The 18,616-nt window shown below is 42.8% G+C and overlaps 1 protein-coding gene across 2 annotated transcripts in view; it reads right to left on the bottom strand.

Moving 5' to 3' along the window:
- LOC101126037 (probable ATP-dependent RNA helicase DHX40) overlaps positions 1–15,835 on the bottom strand; it is a 30,254-nt gene extending 14,419 nt beyond the window's left edge. The window contains exons 1-8 of one of the 2 annotated variants that reach the window (XM_055386721.2): positions 15,631–15,835; positions 14,615–14,782; positions 11,366–11,511; positions 8,804–8,923; positions 8,073–8,300; positions 7,786–7,852; positions 6,570–6,701; positions 4,189–4,288 (exon numbers count right to left, since the gene is read on the bottom strand). In XM_055386721.2, coding sequence (XP_055242696.1) covers positions 4,189–4,288; positions 6,570–6,701; positions 7,786–7,852; positions 8,073–8,300; positions 8,804–8,923; positions 11,366–11,511; positions 14,615–14,782; positions 15,631–15,742 — 1,073 coding nt within the window. In that variant the 5' untranslated portion in view covers positions 15,743–15,835. The remainder of the gene's footprint in view (positions 1–4,188; positions 4,289–6,569; positions 6,702–7,785; positions 7,853–8,072; positions 8,301–8,803; positions 8,924–11,365; positions 11,512–14,614; positions 14,783–15,630) is intronic. The other variant, XM_055386722.2, reaches the window with a different exon arrangement.
- Positions 15,836–18,616: the final 2,781 nt, after the last annotated feature.

Raw genomic sequence — 18,616 nt, 5'->3', positions numbered from 1 at the left:
CCACTTTGGTTTCTCCTTTTCTAGCAAACTAGCAGGTACACAATGCCTTTTATGTTAAGTGTAAAACTTGAAAGTCAAGAAATTGGAACACTCGTATGTTGTTGGTGGGAATGTAAAATGGTTCAGCCGAGGTGGAAAATTGTTTGGAGGTCCTCAAAAAGTTAAACACAAAATTACCATATGATCCAGCAATTCCATTTCTAAGTGTACACCAAAAAGAACTGAGAACAAGTACTCAAACAAATACTTATAGACCAATGTTCATATCAGCACTATGAATCACAGCCATAAGGTAAAAACAACCTGAATGTCCATTAACCATTAATGGAAGAAGGGATGAACAATTACTTTGCATATATGTATGTAGTATATATACACACGCATATATACACACACAATGGAATATATATATACACACACACTATGCAATATTATTCAGCCACAAAAAAGAATGAAGTCCCCTCCCCCTCCCCCTCCCTCTCCCCTTTCCACAGTCTCCCTCTGATGCTGAGCCGAAGCTGGACTGTACTGCTGCCATCTCAGCTCACTGCAACCTCCCTGCCTGATTCTCCTGCCTCAGCCTGCCGAGTGCCTGCGATTGCAGGCGCGCGCCGCCACGCCTGACTGGTTTTCATATTTTTTTGGTGGAGACGGGGTTTCGCTGTGTCGGCTGGGCTGGTCTCCAGCTCCTAACCGCGAGTGAGCCGCCAGCCTCGGCCTCCCGAGGTGCCGGGATTGCAGATGGAGTCTCGTTCACTCAGTGCTCAATGGTGCCCAGGGCTGGAGTGCAGTGGCGTGATCTCGGCTCGCTACAACCACCTCCCAGCCGCCTGCCTTGGCCTCCCAAAGTGCCGAGATTGCAGCCTCTGCCTGGCCGCCACCCCGTCTGAGAAGTGAGGAGCGTCTCTGCCTGGCCGCCCATCGTCTGGGATGTGAGGAGCCCCTCTGCCTGGCTGCCCAGTCTGGAAAGTGAGGAGCGTCTCTGCCAGGCCGCCATCCCATCTAGGAAGCGAGGAGCACCTCTTCCCCGCCGCCATCCCATCTAGGAAGTGAGGAGCGTCTCTGCCCGGCCGCCCATCGTCTGAAATGTGGGGAGCACCTCTGCCCCGCCGCCCCGTCTGGGATGTGAGGAGCGCCTCTACCCGGCCGCGACCCCGTCTGGGAGGTGAGGAGCATCTCTGCCCGGCCGCCCTGTCTGAGAAGTGAGGAGACCCTCTGCCTGGCAACCGCCCCATCTGAGAAGTGAGGAGCCCCTCCGTCCGGCAGCCACCCCGTCTGGGAAGTGAGGAGCGTCTCCGCCCGGCAGCCACCCCGTCCAAGAGGGAGGTGGGGGGGTCAGCCCCCCGCCCGACCAGCCGCCCTGTCCGGGAGGGGGGTGGGGGGGTCAGCCCCCCGCCAGGACAGCCGCCCCATCCGGGAGGGAGGTGGGGGGGTCAGTCCCCCGCCAGGCCAGCCGCCCTGTCCGGGAGGTGAGGGGCTCCTCTGCCCGGCCGCCCCTACTGGGAAGTGAGGAGACCCTCTGCCCGGCTAGTCGCCCCATCCAGGAGGGAGGTGGGGGGGTCAGCCCCCCGCCTGGCCAGCCTCCCCGTCCGGGAGGGAGGTGGGGGGGTCAGCCCCCCGCCCGGCCAGCCGCCCCGTCCAGGAGGTGAGGGGCTCCTCTGCCCGGCCACCCCTACTGGGAAGTGAGGAGCCCCTCTGCCCGGCCAGTCGCCCCGTCCAGGAGGGAGGTGGGGGGGTCAGCCCCCCGCCCGGCCAGCCGCCCCGTCCGGGAGGGAGGTGGGGGTGTCAGCCCCCCGCCCGGCCAGCCGCCCCGTTCGGGAGGTGAGGGGCGCCTCTGCCCGGCCGCCCCTACTGGGAAGTGAGGAGCCCCTCTGCCCGGCCAGCCGCCCCGTCCGGGAGGGAGGTGGGGGGGGGGTCAGCCCCCCGCCCGGCCAGCCGCCCCATCCGGGAGGTGAGGGGCGCTTCTGCCCGGCCGCCCCTACTGGGAAGTGAGGAGCCCCTCTGCCCGGCCACGACACCGTCTGGGAGGTGTGCCCAGTGGCTCATTGGGGACGGGCCATGATGACAATGGCGGTTTTGTGGAATAGAAAGGCGGGAAGGGTGGGGAAAAGACTGAGAAATCGGATGGTTGCCAGGTCTGTGTGGAGAGAAGTAGTCATGGGAGACTTTTCATTTTGTTCTGTACCAAGAAAAATTCTTCTGCCTTGGGATCCTGTTGATCTGTGACCTTACCCCCAACCCTGTGCTCTCTGAAACATGTGCTGTGTCCACTCAGGGTTAAATGGATTAAGGGCGGGGCAAGATGTGCTTTGTTAAACAGATGCTTGAAGGCAGCATGCTCGTTCAAGTGAAGTCATCACCACTCCCTAATCTTAAGTACCCAGGGACACAAACACTGCGGAAGGCCGCAGGGTCCTCTGCCTAGGAAAACCAGAGACCTTTGTTCACTTGTTTATCTGCTGACCTTCCCTCCACTATTGTCCTATGACCCTGCCAAATCCCCCTCTGCGAGAAACACCCAAGAATGATCAATAAAAAAAAAAAAAAATAAATAAATAAATAAATAAAAATAAAAAATAAAAAAAATAAAACTATTAAAAAAAAAATGAAGTACTGATACATGCTACAATGTGGACGAACCTCAAAAATATTATGCTAAGTGAAAGAAAGCAAACACAGAAGGCCACATATTATATGATTCTATTTGTATGAAATATCCAGAATAGAAAATACATACTGCTTCCTGCTGACACATCTAAAGAATTTTTAAAAAAAGAAAATACGTACAAACAAAAAGTAAGACTGGTAGTTGCCAAAGGCCTGGGGTCGAGAGGGGAATGTGGAGTACCTGCTTAATGGGTATGGGGTTTTATTTTGAGGTGTTGAAATATTTTAGAACTAAGCAGAAGCAGTGGTTGCACAATACTGTAAATGTACTAAGTACTACTTAATTTTTCATTTTAAATGATTAATTTTATGTGAATTTTGCCTCAATAAAAAAATACACAAACTTGAAAGTCAGCTTCAGACCATTTAAACAGATTCAGAATCTAATTTCAACTAGCCCCTAACATGCCATTCTAAGCCAATTAAATGGTGAACAAGTCAGGTAAGGAACCAAAGTAGGATAGCAGTAACAAGACAACATTCTGAAACATGCTATTTAATGGCTTTTGCCTGTGCAGGAAACAGAAAATTACAGAGGTTAATTTACCCAGGAGAGCACTCCCTTAATCCCTTAGTGAAACCATTATTTTTAAAGTAACGAAGAAAAGCAGAGGAAATTAGACTTCCTCTCAGACCTGGGTGATCATTTTACCCAGAAGAAACACACAGGATCTTTAAGATTCAGGTTCAGCCTTCCTGAGACAGACAATCAGACTTAGCTAAAGAAATAAAATATATTGGGTAAATGATAAATAACCCAGTCTTAAAGAACTTTGCATTAGTTGTCAGTCCAGACTTAAAATTTCTTAGTGTTTCCTTACTAAATTTACCCAAAAATTTGACAGCACTATTTACTACATCCAGAAAAGATAAGGGACCTGAATCATAGTTAATTTTCACAAAAAGGTAAAAAGTCAGAGACAACACATCCAGATAAACATTGGATATACAAACTAACTCTACCGAGTGAGGCTGCAAGGTAGAAGGAAATATCAAATCATCTAAGGTATATACTTATAATGGGAGTACAGAAAAATAGGTTTGGCTTCCTATTTAGTGAAACCCATGAAGCATGATACATAATCTTAAATTTGAAAAGAAGCTTCAAGTTGCCAAGTAGTTAAAAAGTGTGAACAGCCAAGTACGGTGACACATGCCTGTGGTCCCAGCTACCCAGGAGACTGAGGCGGGAGGATTGATCTCCATACAAGGCTGTAGTGTGCTATGACTGCACGCCTGTGAATAGTCACTATACTCCAGCCTCAGCAACATAATGAGACCCTGCCTCTAAAACAAAAAAAAAAAGTGTGAATAGGAATATAGTATGTACCTCCTACTCCATTTCCTGCTCAAAGCAATCAATAATTACAAAACAAAATAGGTGATTACATGTTAAGAACATCAAAAAGTAGGAGAGAAGGGAATTAGTGGAGGGCACAGAAAAGCAAACTCAGTAATGTTTAGCTAATGTTTAGTAACGATAGGCTTCCTTGACTTTAAGAGAAAGTTCAAAAGTTTTACCTGATTCCGTCTATTGTCAAAGACGTTGCAGAAATATTGGTGGATATGACACATTTTCTAATTCCAGGTGGCGGTGGCAAAAATATCCTCCTCTGTTGATCTAAAGTATATATAAAAAGAAAATACCAATTTACAACATGTATGTGTCAAACTCAAGTTTTGAAGAACTCAATTTTTCATTACAAGTCATGTTTCTAGGCCGGGCGTGGTGGCTCACGCCTGTAATCCCAGCACTCTTGGAGGCTGAGGCGGGAGGATCACAAGGTCAGGATATCGAGACCATCCTGGCTAACGTGGTGAGACCCTGTCTCTAAGAAAAATACAAAAAATTAGCAGGGCGTGGGGGCGCGCGCCTGTAGTCCCAGCTACTCGGGAGGCTGAGGCAGAACTGCTTGAATCTGGGAGGCAGAGGTTGCAGTGAGCCAAGATCACGCCACTGCACTCCAGCCTGGGCGACAGAGCGAGACTCCATCTCAAAAAAACAAAAAAAAAACAGAGGCAGCAACAGAAAATCCAGAACATTATTTTCAATGTAGCAGTAAGAAAGAATGAAATTATTTACTCTGTATAGAAAAATATATGTCTATGTACATATTTAGTTAATGATTAATAACAAACCAAACATAATGGGTTTTTATCAGTTTCAATGTAAATTATAAAAGCATCGGTGAACCAAATCTTGAGAAAACAATGAGAACCTTAAACAATGATCCTAAGAATTTCCCTGAAGATGACAAAATCTAAAATAGATATCTATGCTTCAATAGAGAGTAAGAAGCTAATATCATCACAAAAAAAGATTTCCAAAATAGCACATCTATGTTCTTTTTTTTTGTCTAAAAGTCATGTTTAATTCTTCTACTCAGAGTCACTTTTTAACAACTACTAATTTTAGTATATTCATTTCCAGTCAGTTTCCTAGATGTATACATTTATTTTTAACTTCATTAAAATATTTAAATTTTTACATTTAATTTTATTTGTGTGTTTATTTATTTATTTTATTATACTTTAAGTTTTAGGGTACATGTGCACATTGTGCAGGTTAGTTACATATGTATACATGTGCCATGCTGGTGCGCTGCACCCACTAACTCGTCATCTAGCATTAGGTATATCTCCCAATGCTATCCCTCCCCCCTCCCCCCACCCCACAATAGTCCCCAGAGTGTGATATTCCCCTTCCTGTGTCCATGTGATCTCATTGTTCAATTCCCACCTATGAGTGAGAATATGCGGTGTTTGGTTTTTTGTTCTTGCGATAGTTTACTGAGAATGATGGTTTCCAATTTCATCCATGTCCCTACACATCTATGTTCTTTACTGACACATATATTCCAAAACTGTTAATATAGGGTTAAGAATCACCCAATCAACAAAAGCTGTTAATACACATACATGAAAAATATAAAAACATTCAAATGCTAATTCCAACTCCAAATAGGAGGCTAAGGTTAATTTCCCTTTAATTTTACAAGTTAAATTCCATAATAAAAGTTTTATAAAACTAATTCTAAACCTCATTCAACAATATTTACTATAACCAAAATGTCAAATCAAGAGTTTGCATTTGCTCTTGGAATTCACCAAAGAACAGGATCATTCTTGAAAAGAAGACTAAGGCATGGCTACTTTAAAAGGAAAATGATCCACAGCCAGGCATGGTGGCTCACATCTGTAATCCCAGCAATTCTGGAGGCCAAGGCAGGCAGATGACCTGAGGTCAGGAGTTTGAAACCAGCCTAGCCAACATGGCAAAATCCCATCTCTGCTAAAAAAAAAAAAATACAAAACTTAGCCAGGTGTGGTGGTGAACACCTGCAATCCCAGCTACTTGGGAGGCTGAGGAAGGAGAATCGCTTGAACCCAGGAGGTGGCGGTTGCAGTGGGCTGAGATTGCGCCACTGCACTCCAGCCTGGATGACAAGAATGAGACTCCATCACACACACACAAAAAGAAAACAATCCACTGTGTTTAGACTTAGATATAGCTGCATATACACAATTTCTAAAAATTCTGTGGCAATGGCAAATTAGGTTTGACTTACAGTAATACCAGCAAGAAACTACTGTCCTCATTTCAAAGAATTCTCACCAATAGTTTTGTTTTGCTGGGAGAAACAATACTCTAAACGATAATAAGGGGGATATCCACGACTCTCAAAAAAGTGAATGTAAAAAGACTTCAGGCAAAAATCACTACTCTCAAGGAATGCTGGTTCTCACCGATTTGTTTCATGATCTGGATGTGGGTTACAAAGGTGAGACTGGTTTGTGAAACTTACCTAAGCACTTAAGATCTGACTGCTTTTCTGTAAACATGATTATTCAATAAAAAGTTTTTAAAAAAAATCAAATTTTCTATTCTAATGAGAAATTACCTGTTGTCATTGATCCATAACACGGCAATATTAACAAGCCATCGAGGGTGGTATCTTGAACATCATAATCGTAATCAACAGACTCTGCCATCTGAAAAAGTAACTCACAACTTTTTTCTATTTCAAACTGGCCTAAAATGGGAAGAAAAAAATAACTTCAGCAACTTAACAGAAAAATTAATTTAAAAATAAAGAAAATGTCAAAATTAAAATTAATTTTGCCTAAAAGTTATTGTAAATCTCTCATTTAATGTAAAGGAGATGAACACATAAGCTGTACCATATTTCAACAATAAAATTCGAAGTAGAAGAAACATCAGTTTCTAAGAAACTTAAATCTCTAAAGGAATAAAAATATTTATCATCGTCAAGCTTTTCACCCTGTATTTGAGAAGACTCACTAAATTGTTAACAAAGGAGAAAAGCTAGTCCAGGTGCTATTGCATTTGGTTAAATTTCAAAATACTTAAGTAATCTCAAAAAGGCAAAGATTGTGACAATCCCTCACTTCTGACATTAGTACAAGGCAGAGGAAAAAGGTAAACAAGGAAACTACTAATTCCTGTTAGGAGGGTGCTGCTACTTGAAAAGTTATGCCACTAGTTTGGGATTTAACTATTTTATTTTTGATCTCCAAAAATGCCACATGCTTGTCTACGACACATAGATTCTACACCTTACGTGTTGTTATCACACAGTACAATGCCACCACCCAAAGAAGAACCTGGTGAAATGTCCTTTGAAATAATGGAATTAACTCAGGTCTGTTTAGTCAGGTTACATTTCTATCTAAGACAGACCAACAAAAACAATATTTCACTATTTAATTTCTTTCTATTAAAAGGTCAGTGTGTTTTACATATATTTACTAATGAGCCTGATGTCTTTGACATTTAACATATATGTGTGCGTATATATACATATACACTATTACGTCTTTGACATATACTACTATGTCTTTGACATAAAATATATATACATACTATTATGTCTTTGACATAAACATATGTCTTTGACATAAATATACATAATCCTCTTTGGCAGCTAGCTTACAATTTTTATCTATCTTTTACCTAAAATTATTCAGATAATCAGAAAAAGCTAGGGCAACACTTGAGAAGGGCACAGAATTCCCAACAGAGGTAGCACTCTATCTGGTTGCCACATTCCTTACTTACAAATACTTAAGTTTTTTAACTTGATACTGAATGCTCACCAGTCAGAAAAACCAAGATGTCTCCAGCCATTTCATTCAAATGGATATCCATGGTGACTTTCACAATCTAAACCAAGAAATGCAGGCATAATATGCTAGTGGAAATACAGTCATTCCCTTACCACCACTTCCCTTGCCCCACAGAAAAATTAAATTTGGTTCTTAAAAGTTCTAGGACCTGTGAGGACTGTCATTAAAATAGTAGTGAACAAATGAATCATCAAACCACCCAATTAGTAAGGATCATAGATATTTAAAAAAGACATTAAATGAATGCCAAGTAATACCGCTTGAATATACGCAGTATTTTCTCTGTCTCGTGGACCAATCAAATTGCAGAATTTCTCTCTGACTGGATAAAGCCTTCCAGGTATATCAAATATTGGACAATTTCCAAAGAATGCAGAGAGCTTGGCTAATTCCATAGTTGCTGACATTACCACCACTTTTAAATGCTCCTTCCTATTAGGAGACTTCTCCTGAAATAGCTTCTTCAATAAACCAAATAAGATATCCTGAAAGAAAAGTAAATTTCTAGTAAGTCACAAGTACACTTAACAGCCAAACTATTTTAAATACACTGCTATTCTAACCAAGCAATTCCTATTTTAATACATTAAAATATAAGTAGGAGCCAGGTGCGGTGGCTCACACCTGTAATCCCAGCACTTTGGGAGGCCAAGGTCGGAGGCCAGGAGGTCGAGACCTGCCAGGGAAACAAAACGAGACACTGTCTCTACAAAAAATATTCTTAAAAATTAGCCAGACATGCTGATGCATGTCTGCAGTACCAGCAACTCAGGAGGTTGAGGTGGGAGGATCACTTGAGCCCAGGAGTTCAAGGGTGCAGTGAGCTATGATCGTGCCACTGCTCTCCAGCCTGGGTGATGGAGCAAGACTCCATCTCTAAAAAATTAAATTAAATTAAAAAGTAAGAGGAGGCAATTCTCTACACAATAAAAAGCTACCCAAACAAACTACTTGCTAATAAAAAAAAATAATAAATTAAAATACTCACTGTAGTTAGAGTTCTTTCATGGGCTTCATCCAAAATAATGACACTGAATTTGGTAAGATTTGGGTCTCCCAGAATATGTTTCAGTAAACATCCATCAGTCATATATTTGATTGCTGTCTCCTAATGTTCAAACAGCAGTGTCACAGAAATTCACCACTATTTTCCCAACTAAATTTTTCCTCAAGAGGTACAAACATTAAGTGATCAAACCACTCTCACTAAACAAAAGGGTACATAAAAATAGTCTAACTTATGTATACAAAACGATGGTAAGTTACAAAACATGCTGTCTATACAGAAAAAGGGACAAATAACTCACTTGGGTATTCTTGGACAAAGCAACAGAAATCACCAATAAGGAAATACAATAAAGTCAGGAAAGTGGCAAGATGATGCAATGGCATTGGGTAAGCAAGTTGTGGGAAACAACATTGAAATGAGATTTATCTTTCTGACTCAGCCCCTATTTTAGAGGATTCGGGGGAAATGAGAAAATGGTAGGTGCATACTTTCCACCCACTCTCTCCTCTTCTCTATTAAAAAATGTGTTACTTAGGTCAGACACGGTAGCTCACGCCTGTAATCCCAGCACTTTGGGTTGCTGGGGTGGGCGGATCACTTGAGTCCAGGAGTTCGAGACCAGCCTGGACAACACAGCAAAACCACATCTCTAATAAACATATAAAAATTAGCCAGGTGTGGTGGCTCACGTCTGTAGTCCCAGCTACTTGGGAGGCTGAGACGGGAGGACTGCTTGAGCCTGAGAGGCGGAGATTGCAGTGAGCTGAGATCACGCCATTGCACTCCAGCCTGGGTGACTTAGCAAGACACTATCTCCAAATAAAAATGTGTTACTCAACAAGCATTAAAACAGGGTGAGAAAAAGGTCCAAAGGGTAGGAATAACAGCAACGACATCCATAAAACAACGGAAGGAAGAAAGAAAAAACAGTGACCACTAGGAAGGCAAAAATATAGTATTTTGGGGAGTCATCTTGTGCCACATTTGATGGCCATTCCCGTTAGGGAACATATGTAAACCAGGGATCGTTTTGTAGCTGGACAGGATTAAGAAATCCACAGGGAACGTAAATTATAATATTCACTATTAAAAAGAAAATTTTAAATTTGTTGGTGCCATGAATATAGAAGATGCTTTAACACTTGCTGATTTTGTTAATTGGCTGATTTTGTTAATTCAGCTTTCCACTGACTTCAAGAATACAAACACAAAATAAATCAACCTGAAAACATGCTCAGTGAAATAAGAGTGACACAAAGTACAAAATATTGTGTGATTCCACTTGAATGAGGTACCCGGAGTAGGCAAATTTGTAGAGACAGAAAGTAGAACAGAAGATACAGCAGGGTGCGGTGGTTTACCCTGTAATCCCAGCACTTTGGGAGGCCGAGGCGGGCAGATCACAAGGTCAGGAATTTGAGACCAACCCCATCTCTACTAAAAATACAAAAAATTAGCTGGGCGTGGTGGCAGGAGCCTGTAATCCCAGCTACTTGGGAGGCTGAGGCAAGAGAATCACTAGAACCTGGGAGGCAGAGGTTGCAGGGAGTGGAGGTTGCGCCACTGCACTCCAGCCCGGGCGACGGTGTGAGACTTCGTCTCAGAAAAAAAAAAGAAGTTACCAGAGGCTAGGGGGAGGGAGAAATGGGGGTTTTATCTATAAGAGTTTCTGTTTGGGATGATAAAAAAAGTTCTGAAAGTAGAAATGGTGATGGTTACCCAACATTGTGAACACACTTTTTTTTTTTTTTGAGATGGAGTTTTGCTCTTGTTGCCCAGGCTGGAGTGCAGTGGCGCGATCTCAGCTCACCGCAACCTCCGCCTCCCGGGTTCAAGCCATTTTCCTGCCTCAGCCTCCTGAGTAGCTGGGATTACAGGCATGCACCACCATGCCCAGCTAATTTTGTATTTTTAAAAGAGACAGGGTTTCTCCATGTTGGTCAGGCTGGTCTCGAACTCCTGACCTCAGGTGATCCACCCGCCTCGGCCTCCCAAAGTGATGGGATTACAGACGTGAGCCACCGAGCCCAGCCCATTGTGAACATACTTAATGGCACTGAATTGTATACCAAAATGGTAAAATGGTCAATTTTAAGTTATATATATTTGACTACAATAAAACATTTTAAAAACCTACATGTCAAGAATCCTTACAGTTAAAAAACATAAATAAGAGAATCCTAAGAAAATAAACTGTCATTTATAAACTAAGGAAGGAGAAAATGGGATGAATATCAGACACTTGAGAGCTAAAGCATTAACAATGAACAACAAAAATAAATTCTAAAATATATATTGAACTTTGAAGTTAAAAATCTTTCAGAACTCTCCACTCTTTCTGTTAAGTTTATAACATTAGCTGGGCATGGTGGCATGCTCCTGTAGTCCCAGCTACCCAAGGGGCTGAGGTAGGAGATCACTTGAGCCCAGAAGGTAGAGGCTACAGAGAGCCATGATTGTGCCACGCACTCCAGGCTGGGCGACAGAGCAAGACCCTGTCCCGTAAAAGAAAAGAAACAAATACCAACAAGACTTTTGTACCTTAGAGCTGCAATCATCAAAACGAACTTGGTATCCTACTTTGGATCCCAAAGTGCATTTCATTTCTTCAGCTACTCTCTGAGCAACTGATATAGCAGCTACTTTTCGTGGTTGAGTTACACCAATCATACCATGTTGTGAAAACCCTATCAAAACCAGAGATAAAGAAACACAACAATGTTAGCAATTGTCTTCCTATTAGAGCTAAATTGTTTTTGGCCAATCAATACAAAACTGCTTGAATGTTTCCAAAAGAATATCTCGCAAATTAAAAACACACTGCTATGTTTGCATCATGGAAATTTAAATATTAATTTAAAATAATACATATTAATAACCACGCAAAAATAAATGAATATATATTATATACATATATATATTTAGACAAGAGTTTTGCTCTTGTTGCCTAGGCTGTAGTGCAATGGCGCAATCTCGGCTCACCGCAACCTCTGCGTCCCGGGTTCAAGCAATTCTCCTGCCTCAGCCTCCCGAGTAGCTGGGATAACAGGCATGTGCCACCATGCCGGGCTAATTTTGTATTTTAGCAGAGACGGGTTTTCTCCCTGTTGGTCAGGCTGGTCTTGTACTCCCAACCTCAGGTGATCCACTTGCCTCTGCCTCCCAAAGTACTGGGATTATAGGCATGAGACACCACGCCCAGCCAAAAAAAAAAAAGAAAGAAAAAATTATATATATATCTATATATAATTTTTTTTTTCTTTTTTGAGACGGAGTATTGCTCTGTTGCCCAGGCTGGAATGCAGTGGCACAATCTCGGCTCACTGCAACCTCTACCTCCTGGGTTCAAGCAATTCTCCTGCCTCAGCCGCCTGAGTAACTGGGATTACAGGTGCGCTCCACCACACCCAGCTAATTTTGTATTTTTAGTAGAGATGGGGTTTCACCATGTTGGCCAGGCTGGTCTCAAATTTCTGACCTCAAGTGATCCATCTGCCTCAGCCTCCCAATGTGCTGGGATCACAGGCATGAGCCACTGCACCCAGCCTAAAACTGGACTTAAATATGCCACCTTTCTGCTGGGAGCAGTGGTACACACCTGTAATCCCAGCTACTCAGGAGCCTGGCTACCCAGAAGGTTGAGGTAGGAGGATTGCTTGAACTCAGGAGTTTGAGATCAGCCTGGGCGACATAGTAAGATCTCATCTCAAAAAAATAAATAAATATCTATATCTATATCTATATGCACCTTCCATATACCATTTTAATATATTTGGGAATGGAGCTGCATCTTAAAATCGATGGCGCATTTCCATTCTTACTAATACAGTAGTCCCTCTTTACCTTTGGTTTTGCTTTCCAATTTTTCAGTTACCTACAGTCAATGGAGGTCCAAAAATATTACAGTACTTTGAGAGACAGAGAGAGACCACATTTACAAAAGTTTTACTACAGTATATTGTCATAACTGCTCTATTTTATTGTTGTTGTTAATTTCTTACTATGCCTAATTTATAAACTAAACTTTATCATAGGTATGTATGTATGTATAGGAAAACACATAGTATATGCAGGGTTTGGTATTATTGGCAGTTTCAGGCAGTGAGTGGTCTTAGAAGGCATCTCCCAAGGATAAGAAGGGATTACTGCATATAAAATAGTGATATATCTTAATAGATGGCACCTTAGATTGAAGCATTAGAATAATACATTTGTTATTTTTTAAGGCAAATCATATCCAATATAATACTGCTCTTTACAAACCTTATGACAGAAAGTTCTGTCATTCTGAAAGACATTTGTCAAAAAACAAAATTACAACAAATTTATTTTATTCTTATTTATTTTTTTTGACACAGAGTCTCACTCTGTCGCCCAGACTGGAGTGCAACAGCACGGTCTCAGCTCACTGCAACCTCTGCCTCCTGGGTTCAAGCGATTCTCCCGCCTCAGCCTCCCAAGTAGCTGGGATTATAGGCGCCCGCCACCACGCCTAATTTTTGTATTTTTAGTATAGACGGGTTTCACCATGTTGGCCAGGCTGGTCTCGAACTGCTGACCTCATGATCCACCTGCCTTGGCCTCCCAAAGTGCTGGGATTACAGGCTTGAGCCACCGCGCCCGGCCTAAAAATTTTTTTTTTTTTTTTTGGAGACGGAGTCTCACTCTGTCTCCCAGGCTGGAGTACAGTGGCACGATCTCGGCTCACTGCAAGCTCCGCCTCCCAGATTCATGCCATTCTCCTGCCTCAGCCTCCCGAGTAGCTGGGACTACAAGCGCCCACCACCACGCCCGGCGAATCTTTTTTTTTTTCTATTTTTAGTAGAGACAGGGTTTCACTGTGTTAGCCATGATGGTCCCGATCTCCTGACCTCGTGATCCGCCCACCTCGGGCTCCCAAAGTGCTGGGATTACAGGCGTGAGCCACTGTGCCCAGCCAAAACTTTTTAATTGGCTTTTGTGATTCTAACTCTGGAATCACATCAACCCATCGTCTCATGAAATAGAATCAGTGTTCCAATGAGCTGAGCAGAGGAGGCTGATTGTATAGACAAAAAAGGGCTGAGGAAAGCAGAAACAGAAAACAAAAAGCAGATTGCTCATTTCAAAGTTACTTTTCTTGTCAAAGTTATAGCAGAGGAAACTTCTTGATGCTCCTAAAACTGGTCTGTTTGGGGATTTGGCTATTATCTGTTTCTCCTGATTTCTCAGTAGATGAAAAATTTAGTTTCTAGACTTGGTGGCGTGGAACTTCAGTATGAGTAACTCCATTTTGGTTTGGTCTGTTGGGTCTAGTGCGGGGGATCAGTCCAAACCAAAGGCCTCCTATTAACTTTACTTAACGTATTTTAAAGGTAATTTGTTAGTTGGCTTGAGCTGGCAAAGTCAGGGGATAAATATTTACCTGATAATGCTCTAGAGAAAGAACCAAGAAGTACTAATGGCAGCAACAGATATCACATATCTCTTCCCCCTCAAAATTATTTCAGTATCCAATGGTTAATAGTCTACTGCTAGACAACTTGATTCTATAAAATGGAATTAATATCTAGATGTAATTCTATTTGAGATTATTATGGTAATTAAAAATGGGAAAATTTGCCATCCCAACTAATTCTTGAACCTGAAATAGACCATAAAGAAGCAAAGGAGACATAGGCGAAGGGGGTGTGCCAAGAGAAGCGGGACTATAAAGCAAATACTGGCAATCATGGAGTACAGAAGTCCTACTGGCCTTTAAAAACAGGATATTTTAAAAATATTTCCAATATTACAACAGAAAAAAATCACCTGCTTCATATAGATATTTTGGGAGTTGAGTTGTTTTACCACTTCCTGTATTTCCAGTAACAATAAGGAATGAATTGTCCCTCACAGCTTGAATAATCTTTTTTCTTTGTTTCTGAATAGGAAAAGTTGGAGTAGTTCCTCCCTCCTGGGACGTGCATCCTTTCTCTTCTGTAATAACAGAAAAACAAGTCAATTAAAAGACTTGTAAAGATATCTCTGACTCAATTTCTCAGGACTAAAACCAGAAAGGCAATAGAATTTTAGGGCTGGAAGGGATCATCCATGACTTCTCAGTTCAATCGCTCATGTAAGTGAGCGTTAATGAGCGCAATTTGTAAGTGAGGGTTAATGAGCCCAGAACAACTTTTTGGTGAAATCCAGCAACTTGAGCATTTGTTCACGCATAACTCAAAGTACTTTTCAAAGCAAGTATAGCTCAAGGCAACGTATACACATGCATACTTACACAGAAGCACAAAACTCAATTTTATTTAACAATAGACCAAAAACTGGAACACAGCAGAAAATTCTCAGCTGGATTAGAAGCCACCTGTGTTTGCTTCTGATTCATGGTTCAAGTTAGGTCCCTGTTCAGAGCGACTGATATCCCAGAAGGCCAAGTGGTGGGTAACCATGGAAACTGGCTCCTGGAAACTGGCTCCCTTCATACTGTACCCAAAGGCAGGCTGGCGGCCCTGCCCGACGAAGGGTGGGGGGGATGAATGGGTAGAGAACAAAGGGTTTATGAGCCTGTTTAAGAACAGAATGCATTTCGGGCGTTGGGGTTCATTTTTTCGCCCCCCAGTAAGGTTTTCGCCTAACTTGGATCTGGGACCGCCCCCCTCTAAGGCAAAGTGCTCACTGGACGCAAAGTTCGCCTCGGGCTTGGAAAGCCAGGAGAACGCCACGGCTTCCTCACTACTCTTCTCAGCCTGCCAAAGGCGTACTTTCATCCCCCCACCAAAACCCCCACGTCGTAACTCCCGCTGGCTTCCGTACCGTCCCGCGGACCGCACCTCTATCGGCGATGCAAACAGCCGAGAGCCGCTCTTCCTGGAGGTCTCTTGACCGCTCACCCTCCTCCTGCCGCCTTGGCGCCCTGCCCGCGACTGCGGGAAACCGGGACATAGACCTGGCCCCGAGTGGAGGCGAGCACGTCCACCGATCTGAGGAGATGGGAGGGGAAAAACGAGGACGCGCCCTGATGACGTAGAGGTGTTTACTTCCGCGCGTGCGACTTGTAGCAAGGGGAGGGGGAGCTGCTCGATGACGTGTACGGGGCGGCCGGACCTCGAGCCGAGGCTCCACCCCCAGGGATTTCCCGCTAACTGCCACGTGCGCTTCGCCTTGGGCGGCTGAGCCATACCTTAGGGCCCGAAGACCCCCTCTTGTTTCGCCTCTCCGGCGCCGAAGGTCGCGACGACACCTCTTTTCAACGCCACAGTGGTCTCTGCAGGCTATTCTGCCTTCACACACCTGACACGATGTAACCCTCTGCCCGGAGCTGGAACCATGATCCCAGAGTGCTGCGTTCGTCACCTCATTCTCACCTTTCCTAATCTGATATGACCTGTCCAAGGCACACAGCTACTGAGTTGTGGAGCCGAACTTTTAGTTATGTTATTATCAAAACTTAGGTCGCCAAGGCTGTTCATTTCCCTCGTAGGACCCTGCATTTTAATTTATTTGCATGTTTCCTCTTCTGCCCAGCTAGATTGTAAAGCCCCCCACAAGAGTCGGAATATTAAAACACTGCTACATCCAGGGCCCAGCACAGTGATTCAAGGTGGGCTGTCAGTATTTGTTGACTTTGCTGGAATGGAGGAATGAATAATTGACTTCCTTAGGAATTAAGCTCATTTTTGATAGAGGTGCATTCCTTGGAAACCACAGTAGCTGAAAAGTTCAACAGATACACAGCATCTGAGGCAGGGCAACTTTTTCAGAAAAGGTACTTTGGGGGCAGGTCTTTCTGTTCTAGAGCCTGCCAATTTTTAAATCAGTGTCAACTGTAACAAAATCATTGCAATGTGAACAAGATTGTTTCTTGGACTCCTCAATTGTTCCTGCTGTTAGAATTAACCAACACTTACTACCAAAGAAGACAACTCAAAACTGTCACTTCACCATCACCTAAAGACCCTCTTGTCTGACCAGGCTTCAAAAGATGTACCATAAGGTTGTTGGACCCCCAGATTTTTCTGTGCTCATTTGAAGTGAAGTCATGGCCATGCATGGTGGCTCATGCCTGTAATGCCAGCACCTTGGGAGCCCGGGACAGATGAATCACTTGAGATCAGGAGTTCGAGACCGGCTTGGCCAATATGGTGAAACCCCGTCTCTATTAAAAATAAAAAAATAAAAAATTAGCCGGGTGTGGTAGCACGCGCCTATAATCCCAGCTACTCGGGAGGCTGAGGCAGGAGAATCGCTTCAACCTAGGAGGCAGGGGTTGCAGTGAGCCAAGATCATGCCACTGCACTCCAGCCTGGGCAACAGAGCAAGATTCCACCTCAAAAAATAAAGTGAACTCATACCAACTGCTTTAAAATGGAACTGATCAACACTTCTTAAAATGCAAGCTCATCAGATTTTGAATGATACCAAATAAGTTGGAACTTTGTAACAACTTTATATCTCAAAACCTGGGTATGAGAGGAAGCAATCTGGTAAATAGGAGAACATTCCAGGTTTCTCTCTTTCATTAGGAGCATCTCCCAGCCTTCTGGATCATGTTAGGAATTCAAAATATTATAGAAACAGAAACCAAAATGGCAAAAATACATTTGTGGTACAGGCAAGGTATTGGTAATCTCAGTATTTCAGTATAGGGCATCTCTATCAGTGATATAATAAAGTCACTTTCTAAAAATCATCATTTCAGACCAATGATGATTACCACTTAGCTCATAGTAGTCAAATCTTTCCGATACAGTTGACCCTTGAACAATACTGGTTTGAACTTCGCAGGTCCACTTGTAGGCAGATTTTTTCTTCTGCACCTGCTAAGCTGGAGATAGCAAGATCAACCCTTTGTCTTCCTCCTCCTTCTCTTCAGCCTACGGAACGGGATGGAAACCTTTATGATGATCCACTTAAACCTAATGAATAGTAAATATATTTTCTCTTATGATTTTCTTAATGTTTTATTTTCTCTAGCTTGCTTTAAGAATACAGTATATAATACATATACAAAATACGTATTAATTAACTGTTTATGTTATTGGTAAGGCTTCCAGGCAATAGTTGGTATTAACAGTTAAGCTCTGGGGAGTCAAGTAATACAGATTTTGGCCCAATGCAGTGGCTCACACCTGTAATCCTAGCACTTTGGGAGGCCAAGGTGGACAGATTGCCTGAGTTCAGGAGTTCAAGACCAGCCTGGGCAACATGGCAAAACCCCATCTCTCCTAAAAATACAAAAAAATTAGCTGGGTGTGGTGGTGCGTGCCTGTAGTCCTAGCTATTTGGGAGGCTGAGGCAGAAGAACCACTTGAACCTGGGAGGCGGAAGTTGGGGTGAGCCAAGATCGTGCCACTGCACTCCAGCCTGGGTGACAGCGAGACTCTGTCTCCAAGAAAAAAAAAGAAAAGAGTTATATGCAGATTTTTACAGTGCAAAAGGCTCGTGCTCCTAACCCCACCTTGTTCAGGTTTCAACTGTAAATTATTTCCTCTATTTTTCACAAAAACTCATACAGTTAGGTTATTACTATCCCTAATTTTTGTGTTAGAAACTTGCCTGTGGTGACAAAACAAAGAACTAAGAGGGCCAAGATTCAAAGTCACACTAATAACCACTAAACTGCATTGGGAGATGGAAGTATTTAGATTTTGGTGCCAAAATAATGTATTTTCTTCCAATGTTTGTAACTCTAACAGAACTGACCCCATTCTTGTATGAGAACCACCTATTGAGAGTGTAGAATATAAAACCTGCAAGCAAAGAATGAAGAAAAATAAAAGTGAAAAATTCAAGTGATGTTTAACATTGTTCATTTTA

The sequence above is a fragment of the Gorilla gorilla genome, chromosome 4, assembly GCF_029281585.2.
Source record: "Gorilla gorilla gorilla isolate KB3781 chromosome 4, NHGRI_mGorGor1-v2.1_pri, whole genome shotgun sequence".
Classification (NCBI taxonomy): Eukaryota; Metazoa; Chordata; class Mammalia; order Primates; family Hominidae; genus Gorilla; species Gorilla gorilla.
Note: the sequence above shows the minus strand (reverse complement) of the source record. Positions and strands in the feature narration are given on the sequence as shown.